This window comes from Capsicum annuum, chromosome 9 (assembly GCF_002878395.1).
Source record: "Capsicum annuum cultivar UCD-10X-F1 chromosome 9, UCD10Xv1.1, whole genome shotgun sequence".
Lineage (NCBI taxonomy): Eukaryota > Viridiplantae > Streptophyta > Magnoliopsida > Solanales > Solanaceae > Capsicum > Capsicum annuum.
Genome location: NC_061119.1, coordinates 49,061,381 through 49,080,346, shown reverse-complemented (window position 1 = coordinate 49,080,346; position 18,966 = coordinate 49,061,381). Strand labels below are relative to the sequence as shown.

The following is an 18,966-nucleotide window of genomic DNA, read 5'->3' as shown; positions in this document are numbered from 1 at the left end:
TGGGTCGGGTTAGGGTTGTTTTTAATTGTTTACTGTTGAGCCCGAACCATCCTGGCCCACTTAGACCCCAACCTGGACCTGGCCGGGCCCACAAACCGGTTAAATGACATGGGCCGATTCCAGATTGGCCCTGCCTGGCCCACTTGACAGTCTTAATTGTGTCATATGAATCACCAGTATATGTCATATGCATTGTGATACATTTGTAATTTAGTGTTTACTTAAATAATGAAGTAACTAATTTTCAATTATTACGGGGAGTAAAATTAGGCACAAATCGAGGAAATAATTCATCTAGTTCCAGATGAATCATAAGGATACATTTTGTAAAACTAATCACTAACCATTGAAAATTCAATCTCACACTAAAATAAATAATTTACATTTGTCAAACATACGTTAAATGTATCAAACATTTATAAATAAATTAAAAATATGAATCACTATCACAAAGTATATGTCACAATCACATTGTTCAATTTCTCCTCTTTTTCTTAATGTGTACTGACTTAAAAAGTTGAAAAAGAATTCAAAATTGATAAAAGAAAAGTTGATAAAAAAAATTAAAAAAATAATAAAATTGGTGAAGAAGTTGCAGTAAAGGAGATGAAAGTTGTATCAATTGATGATAACATGGGAGAGATTTTAGGGGATGAAATATTTGAAAAAAATATCTTCAAAGAACAATAGATTGCATGCATTAATTATGGAGTAAAAGTAGGATGCGGATTTTATTTATATGTATCAAGAGTAAAATATAAAATCTGAGATTTTAAGTAGTTGTTTAAAGGTAGGGGATTTTGGGTAATAAGGTCTCTTAGGTTTGTGATTTTGTATAATTTAGCCTATTTTTTTTTTTATCTATTGTACTAATAATTTTTAAAAATACTTTTATCATTTTTTTATCAAATTGTAAAATCTATAAATATAGTAAAGCTAAAAAAACAAAGAAATCTGAGGTAGCACCTCTTATTAATCAGAATGGTCATTTTTATTTTTATTTTTTTCCTTCTATTTTTGGAGTTTTGACCTTATTTTTTTTATGTGTCATATTAAACAATCAAACACCAATTATTAATAAAAATTAATAGGCATCAGTTACACCTCTTCTATTATTCTTCTTCCGTTATGTAACATTTTAGTTACTCTTTCTCATTCCTTATTCTAAATCATTAGAATATTAATTATGGCTTATTTTCTTTAATGATACTTATCATATAATTGTAACATCCCGTATTTTTAGGCTAAAACTTGAACCATCATTTCTACGTATATAGACCTAAACTCAATGATTTCTAGTTAGAAATAAGTATGAATAACAATTATTTGTGTGAGAACATCTTCAAAAATGGATTGAAGTCTTAAATATCTCCTAGCTTAACGTTAAGTTGAGCACTTTCCTATCCACTAAATTCTAGTATACGATTTTTCTTAGGTCAACTTTCAACGATCATTACTGTCATGACCCAAAAATGAGGTCATGATGGCACTTGTCGCGGCGTACCTTGACAAGTAAGCCTATCACCCAAACTGATACGAAAAGAGGAAAAGACAAAAATATCCCAAGATAAAGCCTCTAGAATGAAGTCAAACCATATAAGTAATCATAACAATGTGGAAAGAACTTATCAAAAATACCAATCAAGCCCAAAACTAGGTGTCAATAGTGTAAGAACTACTAATACAATCAAAAAGTCAAATACATTGGAAAAATAACCACAAAGGAATAATAATTGTCTCCGAATACTAATAAAGACATAACTACTATAGAAAGATAGAGGTGAACTTCGAATGCATAAATGTCTAACCGCTACCTTAGAAGCTCCAACAATCGCCCGAGTCAATCAAGCTGAGGCACACTTGAGTTAGGACCTGCACTGAAAAGACGCGGTAGGCATGAGTACGGTCCACTTGTACTTAGTAGGTATCATAAGCCGACCAAGCAACCTGCAATCAGAAAATATCCCACATGGTAGCTCACACCACTTGCACTAATGTATATCACATTTATTACAGCGACACACCAAGATATAGAACACAAGTATACATTATGTCACATATAAATAGAAAAAGAGAGAACATGTAGATATAAGATCATCAAATACAAGTAAAGGAAGGTAAGACAATGCATAGATAACAAGTAAATATGACAATACAACACAACATAAACACAATAAAGTAAGTGCAATGTATATGACGATGATGATGATGATGCATGAGGTTGTCGCACAACCCCCGGGATCGTCGCACAATTCCCGTATACATCTACTGAGCCAAAGCTTCCCGACGTAGGACCCAAGGAGGGGTTCGTCAACCCATATACAATCCACATATCTCATATCTCCTTTTTCGCACATCCCTCGAAAAGGGTTTTATAAGGTGTTTCAATATCTCTTAAAAAGTGTTGCCAGTATTTCTCAGATGTTTCCACGGTGGTACCAATGTTTCATAAATGAGTATGATCAACCAATCACAATAAGTATTTTCACAAACAAACACATGATATATTTCCACAACCAACCACAATGATATTTTTTTCACAACCACATGAGTTAATATCCACTCATTATTTTTGTATCATCCATGAATTTTTCATATGAATTTGCCAATAAAGTATGATTATAATCACAAGACACCAATGGTACCATATTAAGCATTTTAACAATAAAATACAATTATTCATATGTATTCAAGGTTATAAATATCACAAAGGACCCACACGGCCACACATATCACATAATATCTCAATTTTGACAATTACATCACATATAAGCCCCACATGGGCACAACACATAGATAGTCATTTTTCATGATTAGTTTTCACCCTTAGCATGCATTTTGTACCATTATTTACTATCCAACACAATCTGAAAGAGTTAAGTTATAACCTACTTCGAAAGACAAAACTGGTCTGCTACACTTGAACCTACAATTTTACTTTTCACGAATAATCTAGAACTCCACTAAAAATATCAAATATGAAATCTACGCATCAAAACAAAATCAACGACACCCATGTTGACTACTTTTGGTTCGGGGTCAAAATGGACCCCCGAAATGGATTTCTAAAAAAGAAGAGCAAAATCAGAACTTTACTTCAAAAACATGTTTCCCATATTTTTAGAAACCTACAGCTGAAAACCCAAGTTAAATTGAGTAAAAAACGAGGTTCAAATCGAAGAAAAATTATTTTTAGCTTTATTGGGTAAAATATTTGAAATTTGGGTTAAAATCAAGAATCAGAGTTATTTTGAAGGTTAAATTGATGAAAAACTATTAATTATAAGATAAAAAATATTATTCAAATAAAAATGTGTGAAATTGGGGTTTAAAATCAAGCTCTAAGATTTTTGGGGTTTTGAGAATTTAATCAAGAAAAGGGTGAATTCTTACCTTAAATCCGTAATAAAACCAAGAAATAGATGTTAATCTAGCTTCCCAAGCTCTCACAAATTCCACTTTTAAACTCCCACACTATTTTAGGGTTTAACTCTCAAGAAACAAGATAAAAATATTCAAAATGGGCCAAAAATAGTTGGAAAAAGCTGTTATATTACAGTGTTTCTGCAATATTAAGTGTTGGTTTTTCACTTAAGTCGAAACGAATTTCGACGGGGTGCACGAGATTCATTCGAAGTCTGAGATACACAAACAAACTATGCAACTATACTAAATTAGACATTTCAGAAGCGATGCCGATGTCAGATTTTCAAAAAAAAAACTATTTTCACAAAGTTGACCCCCAAAATCCGAAATCACAATTTTCTAAATCGAGGGTCAAAATGAGATTTAAAAGTCGTAAAATCATACCAAATATGCTAACACCCTAAATCGACATTTCGAATCTGCTGACAATGTTGGATTTTCCATCTGAGGTCATTTTAATCAAATGTGGGTCCCACACCCATATTTCTAATTTTTCAACTTTTCGATCAATAGGTCGAAATGATCTCGGGTGCACCGGGACCCAAACCGAAGGTCTACCTAACCTAAAATCGATATTCTAGAGCTGCTGGCTCAGTCTGTTCGTTTATCCATCGCACGAATCAAAAGATATCCATATAAGTCCAAAATAAAGCTCTCGGAGCCATAAAAAAACACAATATCACATAAAATGATACCAAAATGCATTGAAAATCATGTCAATCACTCCTACACTCCAAAAATATCATAATGCAACTACGGGGAGGTGGTAAAATAGTTAAATCACACAAAATCAAAAATTTCACATATTTCATCAAATTTTTTGGTCGTTACATCATCCACCACTAAAAATCTAGTTCGTCCTCGAATTAAGGCAAAGAAATACCTGAATCAATGAAGAGTTGCGGATAAGAACTATGCGTATCAGACTCAACCTACCAAGTAGCCTAATCTACAGGTTGATGTCGCCGCTTGATCTTAACCACAGGGATCACTCTAGAGCGCAACTGTCTAACATCCCTAGCCAAAATGGAAACTGGCTCCTCAACAAAGAACAACCGCTCATCTAACTAAACCGACTCCCAATGAATGACATGAGACTTATCAGGAATATAGCGAAGAACATAAAAATATAAAAAACTGGATGAATAGTTGATAGATAAGAGGGAAAATCCAACTCATAAGCCACATCACCAACAGTCCGAAGAATCTCAAATGGACCAATATACCCAAAGCTAAGCTTGCCCTTCTTTCCAAACCTCATCACACCCTTCATGGGTGAAACTCAAAAGAAAACACAATCACCAATACCAAATCTCAAGGAACGAAGTCTACGATCAATATAGCACTTCTGCATACTCTGAGCCGTTTAATTTTATCCTAAAAGACTCGAACTCTATCTAAAGACTCACAAAGCAAGCACACAACTCGAGGTCTCACCTCTGAAACATTAAACCAATCCATTGGGGAGTGACAATGCATATCATACAACTCCTCAAAAGAAGTCATATCAACACCAGAATGGTAGTTATTATTATATACAAACTCTGATAAAGCCAAATGCTGCTTCCAGTGGCCACCAACATCCATCACGCATACGCAGAGCATATCCTCCAAAACCTGGGTAGTTCGCTCTATCTGACCATCAATCTGGAGGTGAAATACTATGCTAAGATCAACCCAAGTACCCAACTTATCCTGAAAAGCCTTCCAAAAGTGAGATATGAACACAAAACCTCAATCTGAAAAAATGGACACCGACGCACCATGCCGACGCATAATCTCACAAATAAAGATATGGGCTAACCTGTCAGAACTGAATGAGACCTGAACCAGAATAAAATAAGATAACTTGGTCAATCGATCCACGATGACCCAAACACTATCAAAACCATGAGAAGTACAAGGCTACTCAGTCACAAAGTCTATAGTGATTCGTTCCCACTTTCACTCGGGAATGAGTAACCTCTGAACCAAACCACCAGGTCTTATATGCTCGGCCTTCACCTGCTGGAAACATAGGTAATGAGCCATAAAATCTTCTATATCTCGCCTCATAACACCCCACCAGTAGTGCTGTCTTAAATCATGATACATCTTAGTCACACCTGAATGGATAGAATATCTGGAACAATGGGCCTCCTCCAAGATCAACCTAATCCAATCACCACTCTCAGCACACAAACTCAGCCCCCAATCCTTAAAACTCCATCTAAATTAACTGAGGCTTCCTTAGTCTCCCTACTCAATATCTTATCGTGAATCAACCTTAATCCAACATCGTCAAACAGATGAGCTCGAATCTGCTCCATCAAAAAAGATGTAACCTCCATAAATGCCAAAACACATCCCAATGTCAAAATATCAAGTCTAACCATCTGGTTAGCTAAAGACTAAACCTCTAAGTCCAAAGGCCTCTTCTGGATCAAAAGATGCGCAAGCTACCCATGCTAGTCGACTTTTGGCTCAAGGCATCCACAACCACATTAGCCTTGCCCGGATAAAAGAAAATAGTCAAGTCATAATCCTTAAGCAACTCAAGCCAACGACGCTACCACATATGAAGATCTCGCTGGGTGAAGAAGTACTGAAGGCTACGATGATCTGAGAAGATCTTACAACGAACTCCATACAAGTAGTGCCTCCACAACTTCAAGGCAAACACAACTGTGCACATCTTTAAATCATGGGTAGGATAGTTCCTCTTATGAGGTTCTAATATTAACGAGACACATACGTAATTATCATGCTTTCCTGCATCAACACAACACCTAACCCAACACCTGAAGCATTTGAAAAGATAATAAACCCCATGCCCTCCTTGGACAAAGACAATATAGGAGATGATATCAATAAATCCTTGAGCTTTTGAAAGCTCGCTTCACAAGCAACAGACCACTGGAAGGAAATCTTCTTCTGAGTCAACTTGGTCGATGGAGCTGCAAGGGATGAAAAACCCTCAACAAAATACCGATAATGACATACCAAGACAATAAAACTCTGAATCTCAGTTGGTGAAGTAGGTCTAGCTCAATCTTGAACTGTTGCAACCTTGGTTGGATCAACTATAATACCTTCCTTAGTCACCACATGACCCAAGAAATAAACAGGCTCCAACCAAAACTCGCACTTAGAGAACTTAACATACAACTTCTCAACCCCTAATCTCTAAATCACAATCGGCATCCTATAAGAAGGAATAGAAATGGGCTTGGTGCCCGGCTCAACATCAATACTGACGGACGACATTCATAGAATCCAAGGAAGGAGGCAAATCAACACTGGTGTCACGAATACGGAACAAGTAAGATAAGCATCCCGTCTCAACCAATTTACAAGCTTGAACATAAGATATAATACTCTTAGGACCCGAATAAAATGCACCCTTCTAAGCTATCCTTGTCACACTAGACAAAGCTAAAGTTACAATTTTAGCAAAACAATCTAGAAAATACAGTAAAATCAGTTTTTTAATTTATTATTAAGCACCCATAGACAAAAATGATTGTTAGGTATTGACTTTGGTATGGAACTTAAGCACTTTGATGCCTGAAGTGGCGTGAGTTTGATTCCTAGTAATAGCAACACACTTTTTTTTTTCAAATGTCCACTTTATAAATGGAAACAAGTACAAGGTCCAGTAACCATTTCGCCCATTTATTTATATAGGCTTTAGAGGATAATCGCAAACAAGTGTGTTGCAATAACTTGTCCTAAATTGTCAAACCTTTTTGTAATCACTTGTACCAAATTGTGCCCTCAACCGACCCCAAAAAGGGACAAAATGTGTAAAAAGTAGTTGACAAAATGTTCACATCAATAGTTAAGTACTTCTAAACTTTTTTCTTTTTGGTTTTTTCATTTGATTTTGGTGTCCGACTGATTTGAATTCATGTCGTATAAAGTTAGTTCAAAGAAAACATTTATTACCAATACCTATGAATGAATTAAAACCTCTTAAGAAAAGAATAATCACATCCATCACACAATGATAACTTGTATAAAAGATTTTTGCATGATTATATCAATTTGCAAACTTGTTCAAATAGTTATTCAAAAGGTTGCACATATCTAAATTAATCAAATACGAGATCAAACACATGTGATTCTAAATATTTTAAGCTTTAGTTATCCCGAAGAAAAGAAGTGTGTAACAATCAATCTTTTTAATTCAAATAACTAAGAGAAAAATTAGTGATAAATATAACTTCTTGTTAGTACGTGCATATGAATTTGATGTCCTTATCGCGACATAAATATATATGATTAAAACGTTTTAAAAGAACATATATTTCTCATATTGATTAAACATTCTAATTTCGGGTGTGTTGGGTATATCTTAGGAAAATAAATGAGTTTTTTGTTTTTATTTTTTTGATTATGTGTTTGATATACGTAAGTAAAAAATATTATTTTAAAAGCACCCCAAAACAACAATATGTCCATTGTAATCCCACAAATGATATATAAGGAGAGTAGAATATATGTTGGCTTTACCCCTATCTTCATCGGTAGAGAGGTTTTTTTCGATAGACCCTTGACTAAAAAGAGAAATTTTTTAAGCAAGTTTGAAGGAAAAATATGACTACAAAAGAAAAAGCAAGTATGCAACATATAACAATATACATTGAACAAACGATTACTAAATAATCTATATCTATAATCTATAATCTATAATCTACAATCTATAATCAATATCTATATCTATATATCTATATAATCTATTAAAAGTGTGAATACCCTTAGAAAAATGATTCAAACTTTTGCCCTTCATTAAAACACTCTGCAAATAGACAAAATCGTCTTTTCACCTATTTTCTTCAATTATTAAATTATTAAATCAAACACTCCTAAAATATATGGGAAAACCCTGATAAAATAAATATATGAAAAGATTAAGAATCCTAAACTACATAAAATATATGAATCTTAAAATATTTATGAATCCTAAAATATATGAAAATAAACTAACAGTCCTAAAATAATATATGTAAAGAATCACATTAAATTCTTTTTTACCTTTTTCAACGTTTTATTTTGATTGCAAATAAGTTCGTTTGGGGTTTTAAGCTTTTATATTTGATGTCTTTTTTTTGTTTGTTTGTTTGTTTAAATTTACCTTCAAAATAAGTTCGTCTTTTTTTATTGTTGCTTTAAATTAGGCTTAACAAAATTGAAAATCTTTTAGCTTCTAAGACAATTTTTTCATAACCTTTTATTATTGTATTTGTCTTTGTAAATAAATCATTATTGATTGATTCTTTAATATGTTTGTGCAGATGAAGAAAGATTTATGTGAAACATGCGGACAAAACTTCTAATCGATTACAAGTGAATTTAAGATATGTTTTTTAAATTCTAAATTTCATTTTTTATTCATATGAGTTCTACTTTTTATTAAGGCGTAATTCATGTTGATACTCTTTTGTCAAAATCATACTTACATTATCAAAAAAAAACTATTGAGATAAAAATAAAGTGAAATTTATGATTTCTCATAATAGTAAGCAAATCATAGTGTCAAACAAGTATTAAACAAAGTCATTAGTTGGCTAGATTCTAGAAGATAAAATATAATGGTAATTAGAGATTTCATGCGTTGATAAATCAAATTTATAACCGATTTCATTCTTTCATAAGGGATAATTTGAATTGCTCATTTTACGTTGTATCGTCATCAAGACTCTAAAATATATTTTTCCTTTCAAAGTATAATATTAAATAATTAATATTTCAATATATCATTTTTTTTTTAATTTTTTGTCCATATCTTTATTTTATAATTTATAATTATTTGTCTTGAATGAGAAGATACATGAAATGGAATGTGATTTTACGTGCCTTGACATGAGCAATATGAAAAGAGAGAAGTAGGAGATCTTTTGAAGGATAAGTTTTTCTTTGTCAAGAAATTAGCCTTACGTGACTTTAAATGGATCTGATTCATAAAAGCAGGATTTTTAAAGGCGGATCAAGTATATTGTTCGATATAAATAATAAAAATTTATTCTTTTATATACACTTATTATTATCTCCATACACACGTGCAAAGTACGTACACTTGACTAGTAATACTAATATTGTTAAGCAGAGAGGAGGAGGTTATCCCTTCCCCTCCCACATAGCAAGATCTCAAACAGGCAATGTGTTTACATACGGAGGTACTGCTATGTCATGACGATCTACAAAGCAGTCTATCGTTGCTACTTATTCAAGTCATGTTGAGATAATAACTATTCATGAGGCAAGTAGAGAATGAATATGGCCAAGATCAGTGATACATTCCATCAAATAGAAATATGGCTACCTTCTACTCTAATTATCAACATTCGTACCTTTTTATCTAGGTCATATTCTCAATTAGCCTGAAGTTGTGTCATATCCTATTTAATCACTTCTTCATATTTTTTTGATTTACCTCTAAATAAATGTTTGGGAGGTGGGGAATAAAGGGAAAAGGTGTGGGTGTTGGGCAGTGGCGGCCCCAGGTTTTAGGGTTCCTGGTTGTTCAGGAGGTTCGAACACATATGTTAATGCCTAAAACTTTAAGGTTCCGTCTAGAAATCAAACACCTAACTATCTTCTTAGTTTCTAAGGTGATTTTCTAAAATTTATGTCCTTTTTACATATTTTTTGTATAATTATACCTGATCTGTATCAGATTTAAATAGTATCGGAGTACCAGAAAATGGACGTAGGTTCGCCCCCTAGTGGTGGGGATTGGGCCTACAAAAGTGGGAGGCGAAGAGAGGTGTGTTGGAGAATGGAAAAAATACAATTAACACAAAATGTAACTCGTGAAATTTGTTTCCCTATTTTCAATAGAAAAATCATTTTCTTCATTTTTAAAACATTATTTTTTTTACAGAAATGTTTTTCAACAATTTTAATCAACTGAACATTTAAGAAAATTAAAAATATATAAAAAAAATATTTTTATTCATGTCGAAAACACCAACTTTCTCCAACAATAACAAATAATCATAATATACAACATCACATTTAAAAAAAAAAAAAAAGCAATTTAGACTGTTACAAGTAAAATAAGCAATGTTTTATTTTATGAATCAACAATACAAGCCGAACAATTTTTTTTTTTAAATAATTTTTGTTGTAATGAATATTTCATAAAATAAAATAAAATAAGGGATCGTCTTATGGAGAAACAACTTATTTTGAAATTAGCTACTATTTAAGAATTAGTTATTCCACCCTCAAAGTAAAATAACATTAATATTATAATTATAAGATAATTAATTATTTTATACATTTCAACCAAATATAAAATAAATTCATCCTAAAATTAATTCCAGGTTAATTATCCTTCATCCCTTCCTCTAACTGAACGAGCTTAAAAGCAATGGATGTCGTACATGTGCACAAAAAGACAAACGTCAGTGGCACAGCAGATTTGAGAAGCGCTGCTTCAAACTCCAGTTCAACGACCAAACCAAGAAAAGCTGTAACACGAGCACACTGGTAGGTTTTTTTTTATTCTTGTAATTATTTACACTTCCCAATTTGCCCTTGCTCCTTTTTTTCTTTTTCTATTTTTTGTTCTGTCCTCAGCATAAGAAGTATCGAAATCAACACTCATAATAAGCTGCTTCTACATAACTTTTATCTACATCTATACACACACTGATTTATTTTGTTGTTTATTAAATAAACCTAAGGCCTTCTTTTCTAAATTTTCGATCTTCTCGATGTTCTCTTCTCCTTAAAACTACTAAATCTCTCATCGACTTCTCAGATCTCTCTTGGCTAAATCTGGAGCTTTCATTCTCTTGATTTTCTGGTTTGTTTTCCCCTCTTTTGATCATTAATTTTCTGTTTAATTTGATTTAGTTTAGCTATAAACCTGTGATTTCATTTAGTTAATTCACTATCTTGTTAGCGTGGTGCTCTATTTTGTATTTTTCATTCAATTAAAACTTTTATTTATTTGTTTGTTTGTGTCTCTGTACCTATGTGAGCTTAAAATAGTTGGTTCTAGTATAGAATTAGTTTAATTACGATGAATCCTTGTATTAATGAATATCACGCTGTTATTTTTAACAGTATAGGATGGAATGTGGATATAAAGGATTGGTAAAGATGATTAGCTCGATTAGTTTTAGATTGAAGGAGAGTTGATTGTTTGACTGGTTTATTTATTTTAGCTGTATACATGTGATTTTACTTTAATTAATTTACTAATCTTGTTAGCGTGGCTCTCTATTTTGTAATGTAAATGTAAAAATTGTTTGTTTGTATTTGTGTACCTATATGAGCTTAGCATATTTTAAAGTTAGTCTAACAATGATGAATCCTTGTTTTAATGAATATCTAGTTGGTAAAACGGTATTGGATGAAATGTGCCTGAATAAGAGAGCGGGTGGAAATAGAGGATTGGATTAACTCAATTAGTTTTAGATTGAGACAATAGTTGATTGGTTGACTGATTGATTTGATTGATTTTTGTTGTAGACCTGTGATTTCGTTTTATTAATTTGCTAAGCTTATAAGGATGTTAACTTCGTAATGTTCGTGTATTGAAAGTTCCCTAATTTCGTTATTATTACTCGAGCAAGCTTAGAGTTTCTAGTATCTAGTATTCCAGTGTAAAAATAGTCAAATTATGGAAATTTCTTATATTCAATGAATATTATTCTGTTATTTAACAGTATTGGATAAAATGTACCTGAACAGAGCAGAGTGGATATAGAGGATTCGTAAAGTGGGTCCTTGACTAGTTTTATATTGAGGTATAGTTGACTGAGTGATGCTTGTGTTGACTTTAGTGCACTTTATGTTATGGAACAGAACCAATTGCCTTGAAATGCTGATCCTTGATGTAAAATTTGGTGTTTACTTGTGTATGTTATTAGTTATGTGCTTTTTCCTGCAATCTCTTTACTCTATAAGGGTAACTGTTTGTGATTGATATAACAACTGTGTGTAGTTTGATTTTGAGTTTATTGATTTGTTGATTGATTATAAAGTTGATGTGAGTGCACGTCATGTTATGAAACAGTATCTGTTACCTCGAAAATGCTGAACCATGTTAATTTGGTGTATATTTATGTATGTTACTAATTTTAGGTGGTTTTTCCTGCCACCCCTTAGCTCCTGCAGGGTAACTGTTTGATTGATTTAATAACTGTATATAATTCAATTTTAAGTTTATTGTTGAAGGGTGCATTAAAAAATAGATCTTTGATTAGCCTTTGGACTATGTTGCTCGGACTCTTTAAAAAATATCGACAGGTGTGTGTCGGATCCTTCAAAAGTAGTGCACTTTTGGAAGATCCGACATGGGTATGACATCATTTTTTGAAGGTCCAACAACCTTTTTGGAGAGTCCGAGCAACATAGCCTCTTAGCCTCTGGATATGCTTCTCTCATAGCTAGGTGATAGGTCTAACTATTGTTTAGTGAAATTTTTGTTTGCTAGTTTCGTGTATGCTTAAAAGTAGCCAATTGAAATGTAGACATTGATTTGAAGCTAGTTGATTTCACAAACGTGTCATTGATGGCTATAATCTCTTAGATTCTAATTTTGTGAACTTTCCCTTCTTTAAATAAAATTTGATTATGTTAACCTATTTGCAGAAACTGGAGAATGGCTTCAACTTCACATCCTCCCGTGGCATTCAGTGGAAGTTTGGCTTCTCAAACTTCAGCTTCAGACGTTCTTCGTAGCTCAAGAAATGGTGTTTGTGGTGTGCCATTGAAAGCCTTGGGGAGAGCACGATTGGGTTCTAAAAAGAGAGATTTTACTGTCTCTGCAAAGGTTAGAAAGGTAAAGAAGCACGAGTACCCCTGGCCAGAGGATCCTGACCTTAATGTCAAGGGTGGGGTCCTCAGTCATTTATCACCTTTCAAGCCATTGAAAGAAAAGCAAAAGCCGGTGACATTGGATTTTGAGAAACCTCTTATGGATCTGCAGAAAAAAATCATTGATGTAGGTTTCATGACCTAATGCCATAATTCTTGTCTCAAGATTATCTCTGATACCAAAATAGAACATTGAGCAATTTTTCAATTGTAACTGTTTCTCGAATACAGGTTCAGAAGATGGCAAATGAAACTGGGTTGGATTTCAGTGATCAAATTATCTCACTCGAGAACAAATATCTACAGGTTTGAATGAATAAATGGCCTTCCACTTATTAAAGAACAAAATATTGGTTTTTGGTTGCTTATTGTACTTCTTTAATTAAGAAAGCATTACTTGTGTTATAGGGGTTTCCACTATCCTCCTTCTAGACTCCTTTTTCAGATTATTTTGAGTTTCAGTATTCATAGTTTGATACCATGAGAAAGTATTTATAATGTCATGCCCACATTAAGAAATTTTTTGCAGAGGTGTGCTATTTTGTGAAAAATATGTTATACATGAATTAAAGTATTTTACTATAATCATTATCGAAGAAAAAGAAAGAGCAAAATTTGGACAGAGCTTCCCTTTTTTTTCATGAGAAATTTTTGTTGCATTACTAGAAATATGTCTTAATCCATGTAAACGTTACCAGTTGTGGAGAAACTAATGTTGGTCCTTTAGTGAATTCACTTCTGAGTGCATCATCATCATCATCATCATTTAATGCTCTCTAAAGGATGTATATTTTTCAAACGCATGTTAGGGGGAACTTAAGAAGACAACTAGGGCAATCTAGGAAAGCCACATGGAAATAATAATATTCTGATCTCTAATAAAGAATTGAACTTTTTGTAATAGAACTGTCTACTGTTTGATTTTGTGTTGGATGCTTGGATAAAGGATAGAAAATATTCGTGTTTGTGCTACTTGCTTTTTTGTTCTTTTTTGATGTTTGTACAAAGTTATGAATGTGAGACCATTTTATTAGCTCTTACCTTGAAGGTCAAATTATCTTAGCTAACAATATAGTGTTGCTGGTAATGATGACATCTTTACCTTCCTTTTCAGGCTCTAAAAGATCTATACACACATCTGACTCCTATACAGAGAGTGAATATTGCAAGGCATCCTAACAGGCCAACTTTCCTTGATCATGTCTTTAATATTACTGAGAAGGTCAAATAAATTCAATGTCTTTATTTCTCACCAATAAACTTAAAATTGCACTCTATTTCTGTTCTCCTCTCCATTATTGCTGTTGGAAATTCTAACAATGTAAAATCATAATTGCCTATCTTGCAGTTTGTGGAGCTTCATGGTGACCGAGCTGGGTATGACGATCCTGCCATTGTCACAGGCCTTGGCACAATAAATGGTAGAAGCTATATGTTCATGGGTCATCAAAAAGGGCGAAACACAAAGGAGAACATACAACGTAACTTTGGGATGCCTACACCCCATGGGTATGTGTGGTTCCGTTATGTTTGAGCTTGGAATATTTTTGTAGGAGTTTAGCTCCACCCCTTTTTTGTATGAGAGCCTACAATAGTAAGAAAAAATACTTGTTAAACAGTTATAGGAAGGCTCTGCGAATGATGTACTATGCTGATCATCACGGATTCCCAATTATCACTTTCATTGACACACCAGGGGCATATGCTGACCTCAAATCAGAGGAACTAGGCCAAGTATGTAACACAACTTTGCTATAGCATACATTTTCCCCATTGGTTAGTGCTAACTGAATAGTTTGTATTTCTTGCATGCAGGGGGAAGCCATAGCTCATAACTTAAGGACTATGTTTGGTTTGAAAGTACCAATTATTTCTATTGTAATGGGAGAAGGAGGTTCTGGTGGAGCTCTGGCTATTGGTTGTGCTAATAAATTGTTAATGCTTGAAAATGCTGTCTTCTATGTTGCCAGGTGCCTCTCAAACTGTTGACTTTACTATGAACAAATTAGTGTTATCAGATATAATTTTGAGATGGATGTAGATATCTGTATACTGCTTGTAGGCTAATTTTGTGGTGAATGACCATCATCCTTTCCTTTATAATCATAAGCTCTCATGAAACTATCCTATCAATTCACAGCTTCAGCTTCTCATCCACCTAAGCCTTGGCCAGCATTGAAACCCAGAATCTTCGCTGGTGTGAGTTAGGTGGAAGGTAGCAGGTACCTGACAGAATAGTCAAGGTGTGCACAAGTTGGCTCAAACACCAGTTTATCTTAAAAAATGAATAAATAAATAAAATAGAAAATTGTAGTTTCAGCTCTTCAATTTTGAAGGTGGTAGGCCATGTCTACTTCTGAAACAAATTCAATACATCAACTCATATCTATGAAACACAAGACAACAAATACTTGACAAGCATAATCTATGTTTGGTTTGTTGTAATGCTGAATCATTGAATCCATATTCCTTATGTTCTTAGTTTTGGTGGACTACTGACCCTATTTTAAATCAATAAGCTTGGTGGACTATCGACCCTATTTTAAATCATTAAGCTGTGTGGAAAACAAACCTGGGAGGGCAATCTTCTTTCTGGCAATATGACTATCAAAAAGGAAATACAGTTGGTGAATATCTTCTTGTAATGCACCCTTAATCCGTAAATCAGATTGTTTTGGTACTTCAATTTTGTTACTTTTAATTTACCTGGTCAGATCCACTTTTATGTATATTGTTCTTGATATCATAGTAAATAGTGATGTATGTTGATTTCATATCTCACTTGTAATTCACAGCCCGGAAGCATGTGCAGCAATTTTATGGAAGACCGCAAAAGCTTCTCCTAAGGTTGCTATAGTTAAAAATTAGAATTGTTAATCAAGCAAAGCTGTGAAAATTGTTGCTGAGTATGCTTCATTTCATTTCAGGCTGCTGAGAAACTCAAGATAACTGCTCAAGAGCTGTGCAGGCTTCAAATTGCCGATGGTTCCATCCCTGTAATATTTCCTCATTGCTCTATTTGGCTAATTGATCAACTTCTCATTCTTCATTATTACTTGTGTTTTGTTCCAATTAATTAGCAAATTTAAAAGACAAAAAAGTAAAAGAAGAAAATGTGAATTTCTCTGACTGCCAGTTGCTTTCAATTTCTAGCCCTTGCAATCTCTTGCAAAGTCATAACTAAAGTTTCATAATTTTTTTTGGTAATTTAAATTACTATATTGCTTATTATCTGCCTTGCGAACTATTCCTTGAAAATTGGTAATTTTGGGCGTATAAATGTCATTTGAGACGGAAGAGTGATTCACTTTTATCTGCGGTAAATAATGATTTATATCGTGTTGCAGGAGCCTCTTGGTGGTGCACATGCTGATCCATATTGGACTTCACAGCAGATAAAAATTGCAATTGAAGAATCAATGGATGTAAGTATATCAAGATCTCTATTTCCTGATACTTTACTTTAAGCTAAGTTGCTAACACACAATCCATCCTTGTAGGAACTTACGAAAATGGACACCCAAGAGTTGTTAAGGCACAGGATGCTTAAGTTCCGAAAACTTGGTGGCTTCCAGGAGGGAGTTCCCATTGATCCAAAAAGGAAGGTCAACATGAAAAAGAAAGAAGAACCTATTCTTCCACCTGGGATTCCGGATGTGGAGTTAATGGATGAGGTTGAAAAATTGAAGCAAGAGATCCTGAAAGCAAAAGAATCGACTGGAAAGATTCCAGAGTTAGGCTTGAATGAGATGATAAAAAAATTAAGAAGAGAAATCGATTTTGAATTTTCTGAGGCTGCTAAAGCTTTTGGGTTGGAGGAAAAATTTGTCATGGCGCGAGAAGAATTTGCAAAAACAAGGAACTCAAACGACCAGTCAATACATCCTGTTCTGAAGGAAAAGCTTGACCAGCTTAAGGACGAATTCAACAGAAACATTTCTGCTGCTCCAAATTATGCTAGTCTAAAGAATAAGCTTGATATGTTACAAGAAATGTCTGAAGCTCAGAAACTCTCGGAGAAAAATAGCAAGGTAAACAAGTTGAAGGAGGAGATCAATAAGAGGTTGAAAGAAGTCATGAATCGCCCTGATTTGAAGGAGAAGTTTGACAAATTGAAGGCTGAAATCGAGAGTACTGGGGTGTCAACAGCTATGGATCTAGACCAGGGACTAAAGGAGAAAATTGTGCAACTGAAGAACGAAATGGAGACAGAATTTGCTGGCGTTTTCGAATCTCTAGGCTTGAATGTCAGCCCAACATCACTTCCTGAGGCCAAGAGAAAAATTGATGAATTCAACAATGAAATTACGACGGTTATGGAAGACATTGTTAGCTCCACAGATTTGAAAAACAAGATTGAGTTGTTAAAGATAGAGGTAGCGAAGGCTGGAAAGACAGCAGATGCTGAGTCAAAAGCAAAAATTCAGTCCTTAGAACAGCAAATAAAGCAAAGTCTTGCACAGGCTATGAGTTTTCCAGAATTGAAGGAGAAGCACGAGAGGCTGAAGGCAGAGATAGTTGAATCCCCTGAAGGATCTAACGGAAGTTTGCTAGCAGATAACGATGGTTTCAAGTCAGGAGTAGAAGTAAATGTAGATGCAAATCGTAGCTTTGCCTGATGTGAGTTTGTACAGTTTCTCCTCACTTCTTGGTTTGTTTCGCTGCTTCTCTATGATTAAATAACTCTATGCTCTTTGCAGTTCAACCATGATGCTGGTTAGCTACTAGCTTTTGCAAAAGATAAATCTGTCAAACTACACCAGCACGCAGAAGCTGGAGCCCTTTTTTACTTCGTGGTGCACTCAATTTGCAACTCCTTCCTCAAACTAGGCTCTGCTACATTATTCTGGATTTTGTTTTGTGTTTCTTTAGAACAATTAACATTTGTTTTAAGAGTTTTAAGTTAGATTGAACTGTTCCTTTAATGAACATTGTCTAGCAGCGACATATTGTATAAATTATATGTCCGAAGAGAGAGAACATGCTGCAAAATACCTACTCGTTGAGTTCTTATAAATGTTAGCTTTGATACTCCATACAATATTTATCTTTTAAAGTCAGAATAGATTTTAGAGAGTAGTTTTAAAAAGCCCCGAACTTGTAATGTTTTATTTAGTGAACACCTAAACTACCTATACTAGTACTGGTTGTCTTAAACCCCACCTCATGTGCTTTCTCTACACATGCGTATACGGTGGAATAATGGCCTGTGTATGTCCACGTGTATAAATAATATCATACCCTCTTTTATATTTACCCTATATCAAAAATCACTCACTTTCACTCTCTAAAAGCTTTTGCGTAAGCTTTTAGTGAATAAGGGTTAAATTTTTGAGTTTTCCTCTGCTCCAAAATAGAGAAAAGTTGGAAGCTTTGAGTGAATATTTAATGTTTGGATTGCATTATTTTTGATTAAGTAAGCTATTATTTTTTTAAAAAAAGTGTTTTTTGTTTGTTTTCTTTGTGTGAAAATATGAGGTTGTCCGGTTAGTGCTTCATACTAGATTCCAGTTACTATTTCGATTAGAGATTTGATTTAAAACATAGAATTCATATTGAAAGGAAATTATTTTGAGAAATTTTGGAAGTGATGGTGGAGAAGGGAGAATAAATAGAAAGAGGAGAGAGATGGGGCTTTGAAACTATGAAAAAAATTTAAAAAAATGATGATTTTTCAGTTTTTTACCATTGAATAAGATAATGTGACAAAAAATTTTGTCCCTC

General features: G+C 33.7%; 1 protein-coding gene across 5 annotated transcripts; it reads left to right on the top strand.

Annotated features, from left to right (window-relative positions):
- The first annotated feature begins 10,734 nt into the window (after positions 1 to 10,734).
- Positions 10,735 to 18,278, top strand: LOC107842797 (acetyl-coenzyme A carboxylase carboxyl transferase subunit alpha, chloroplastic). 5 transcript variants are annotated; one of them, XM_016686824.2, is made up of 13 exons: positions 10,735 to 10,902; positions 11,177 to 11,221; positions 13,018 to 13,369; positions 13,474 to 13,548; positions 14,357 to 14,464; positions 14,591 to 14,751; positions 14,862 to 14,976; positions 15,058 to 15,212; positions 16,038 to 16,089; positions 16,170 to 16,238; positions 16,590 to 16,667; positions 16,743 to 17,862; positions 17,943 to 18,278. In XM_016686824.2, the coding sequence occupies exons 3-12, from the start codon at positions 13,028 to 13,030 to the stop codon at positions 17,859 to 17,861; spliced, it is 2,274 nt and encodes a 757-aa protein (XP_016542310.1). In that variant the 5' UTR covers positions 10,735 to 10,902; positions 11,177 to 11,221; positions 13,018 to 13,027; the 3' UTR covers position 17,862; positions 17,943 to 18,278. The 5 variants fall into 5 exon arrangements, with proteins under 5 accessions (XP_016542310.1, XP_016542311.1, XP_016542309.1 ...); XM_016686825.2 differs by lacking the exon at positions 11,177 to 11,221 and having other exon boundaries at positions 10,740 to 10,902; XM_016686823.2 differs by having other exon boundaries at positions 10,893 to 11,221.
- The last annotated feature ends 688 nt before the right edge of the window (positions 18,279 to 18,966 follow it).

Coding starts and splice junctions, on each gene's coding strand:
- LOC107842797 (XM_016686824.2), top strand. CDS start 13,028: ATGGCTTCAACTTCACATCCTCCCGTGGCATTCAGTGGAAGTTTGGCT. Junction 14,977..15,057: donor AATCAGAGGAACTAGGCCAA/GTATGTAACACA, acceptor TCTTGCATGCAG/GGGGAAGCCATAGCTCATAA. Junction 16,239..16,589: donor TTGCCGATGGTTCCATCCCT/GTAATATTTCCT, acceptor ATCGTGTTGCAG/GAGCCTCTTGGTGGTGCACA.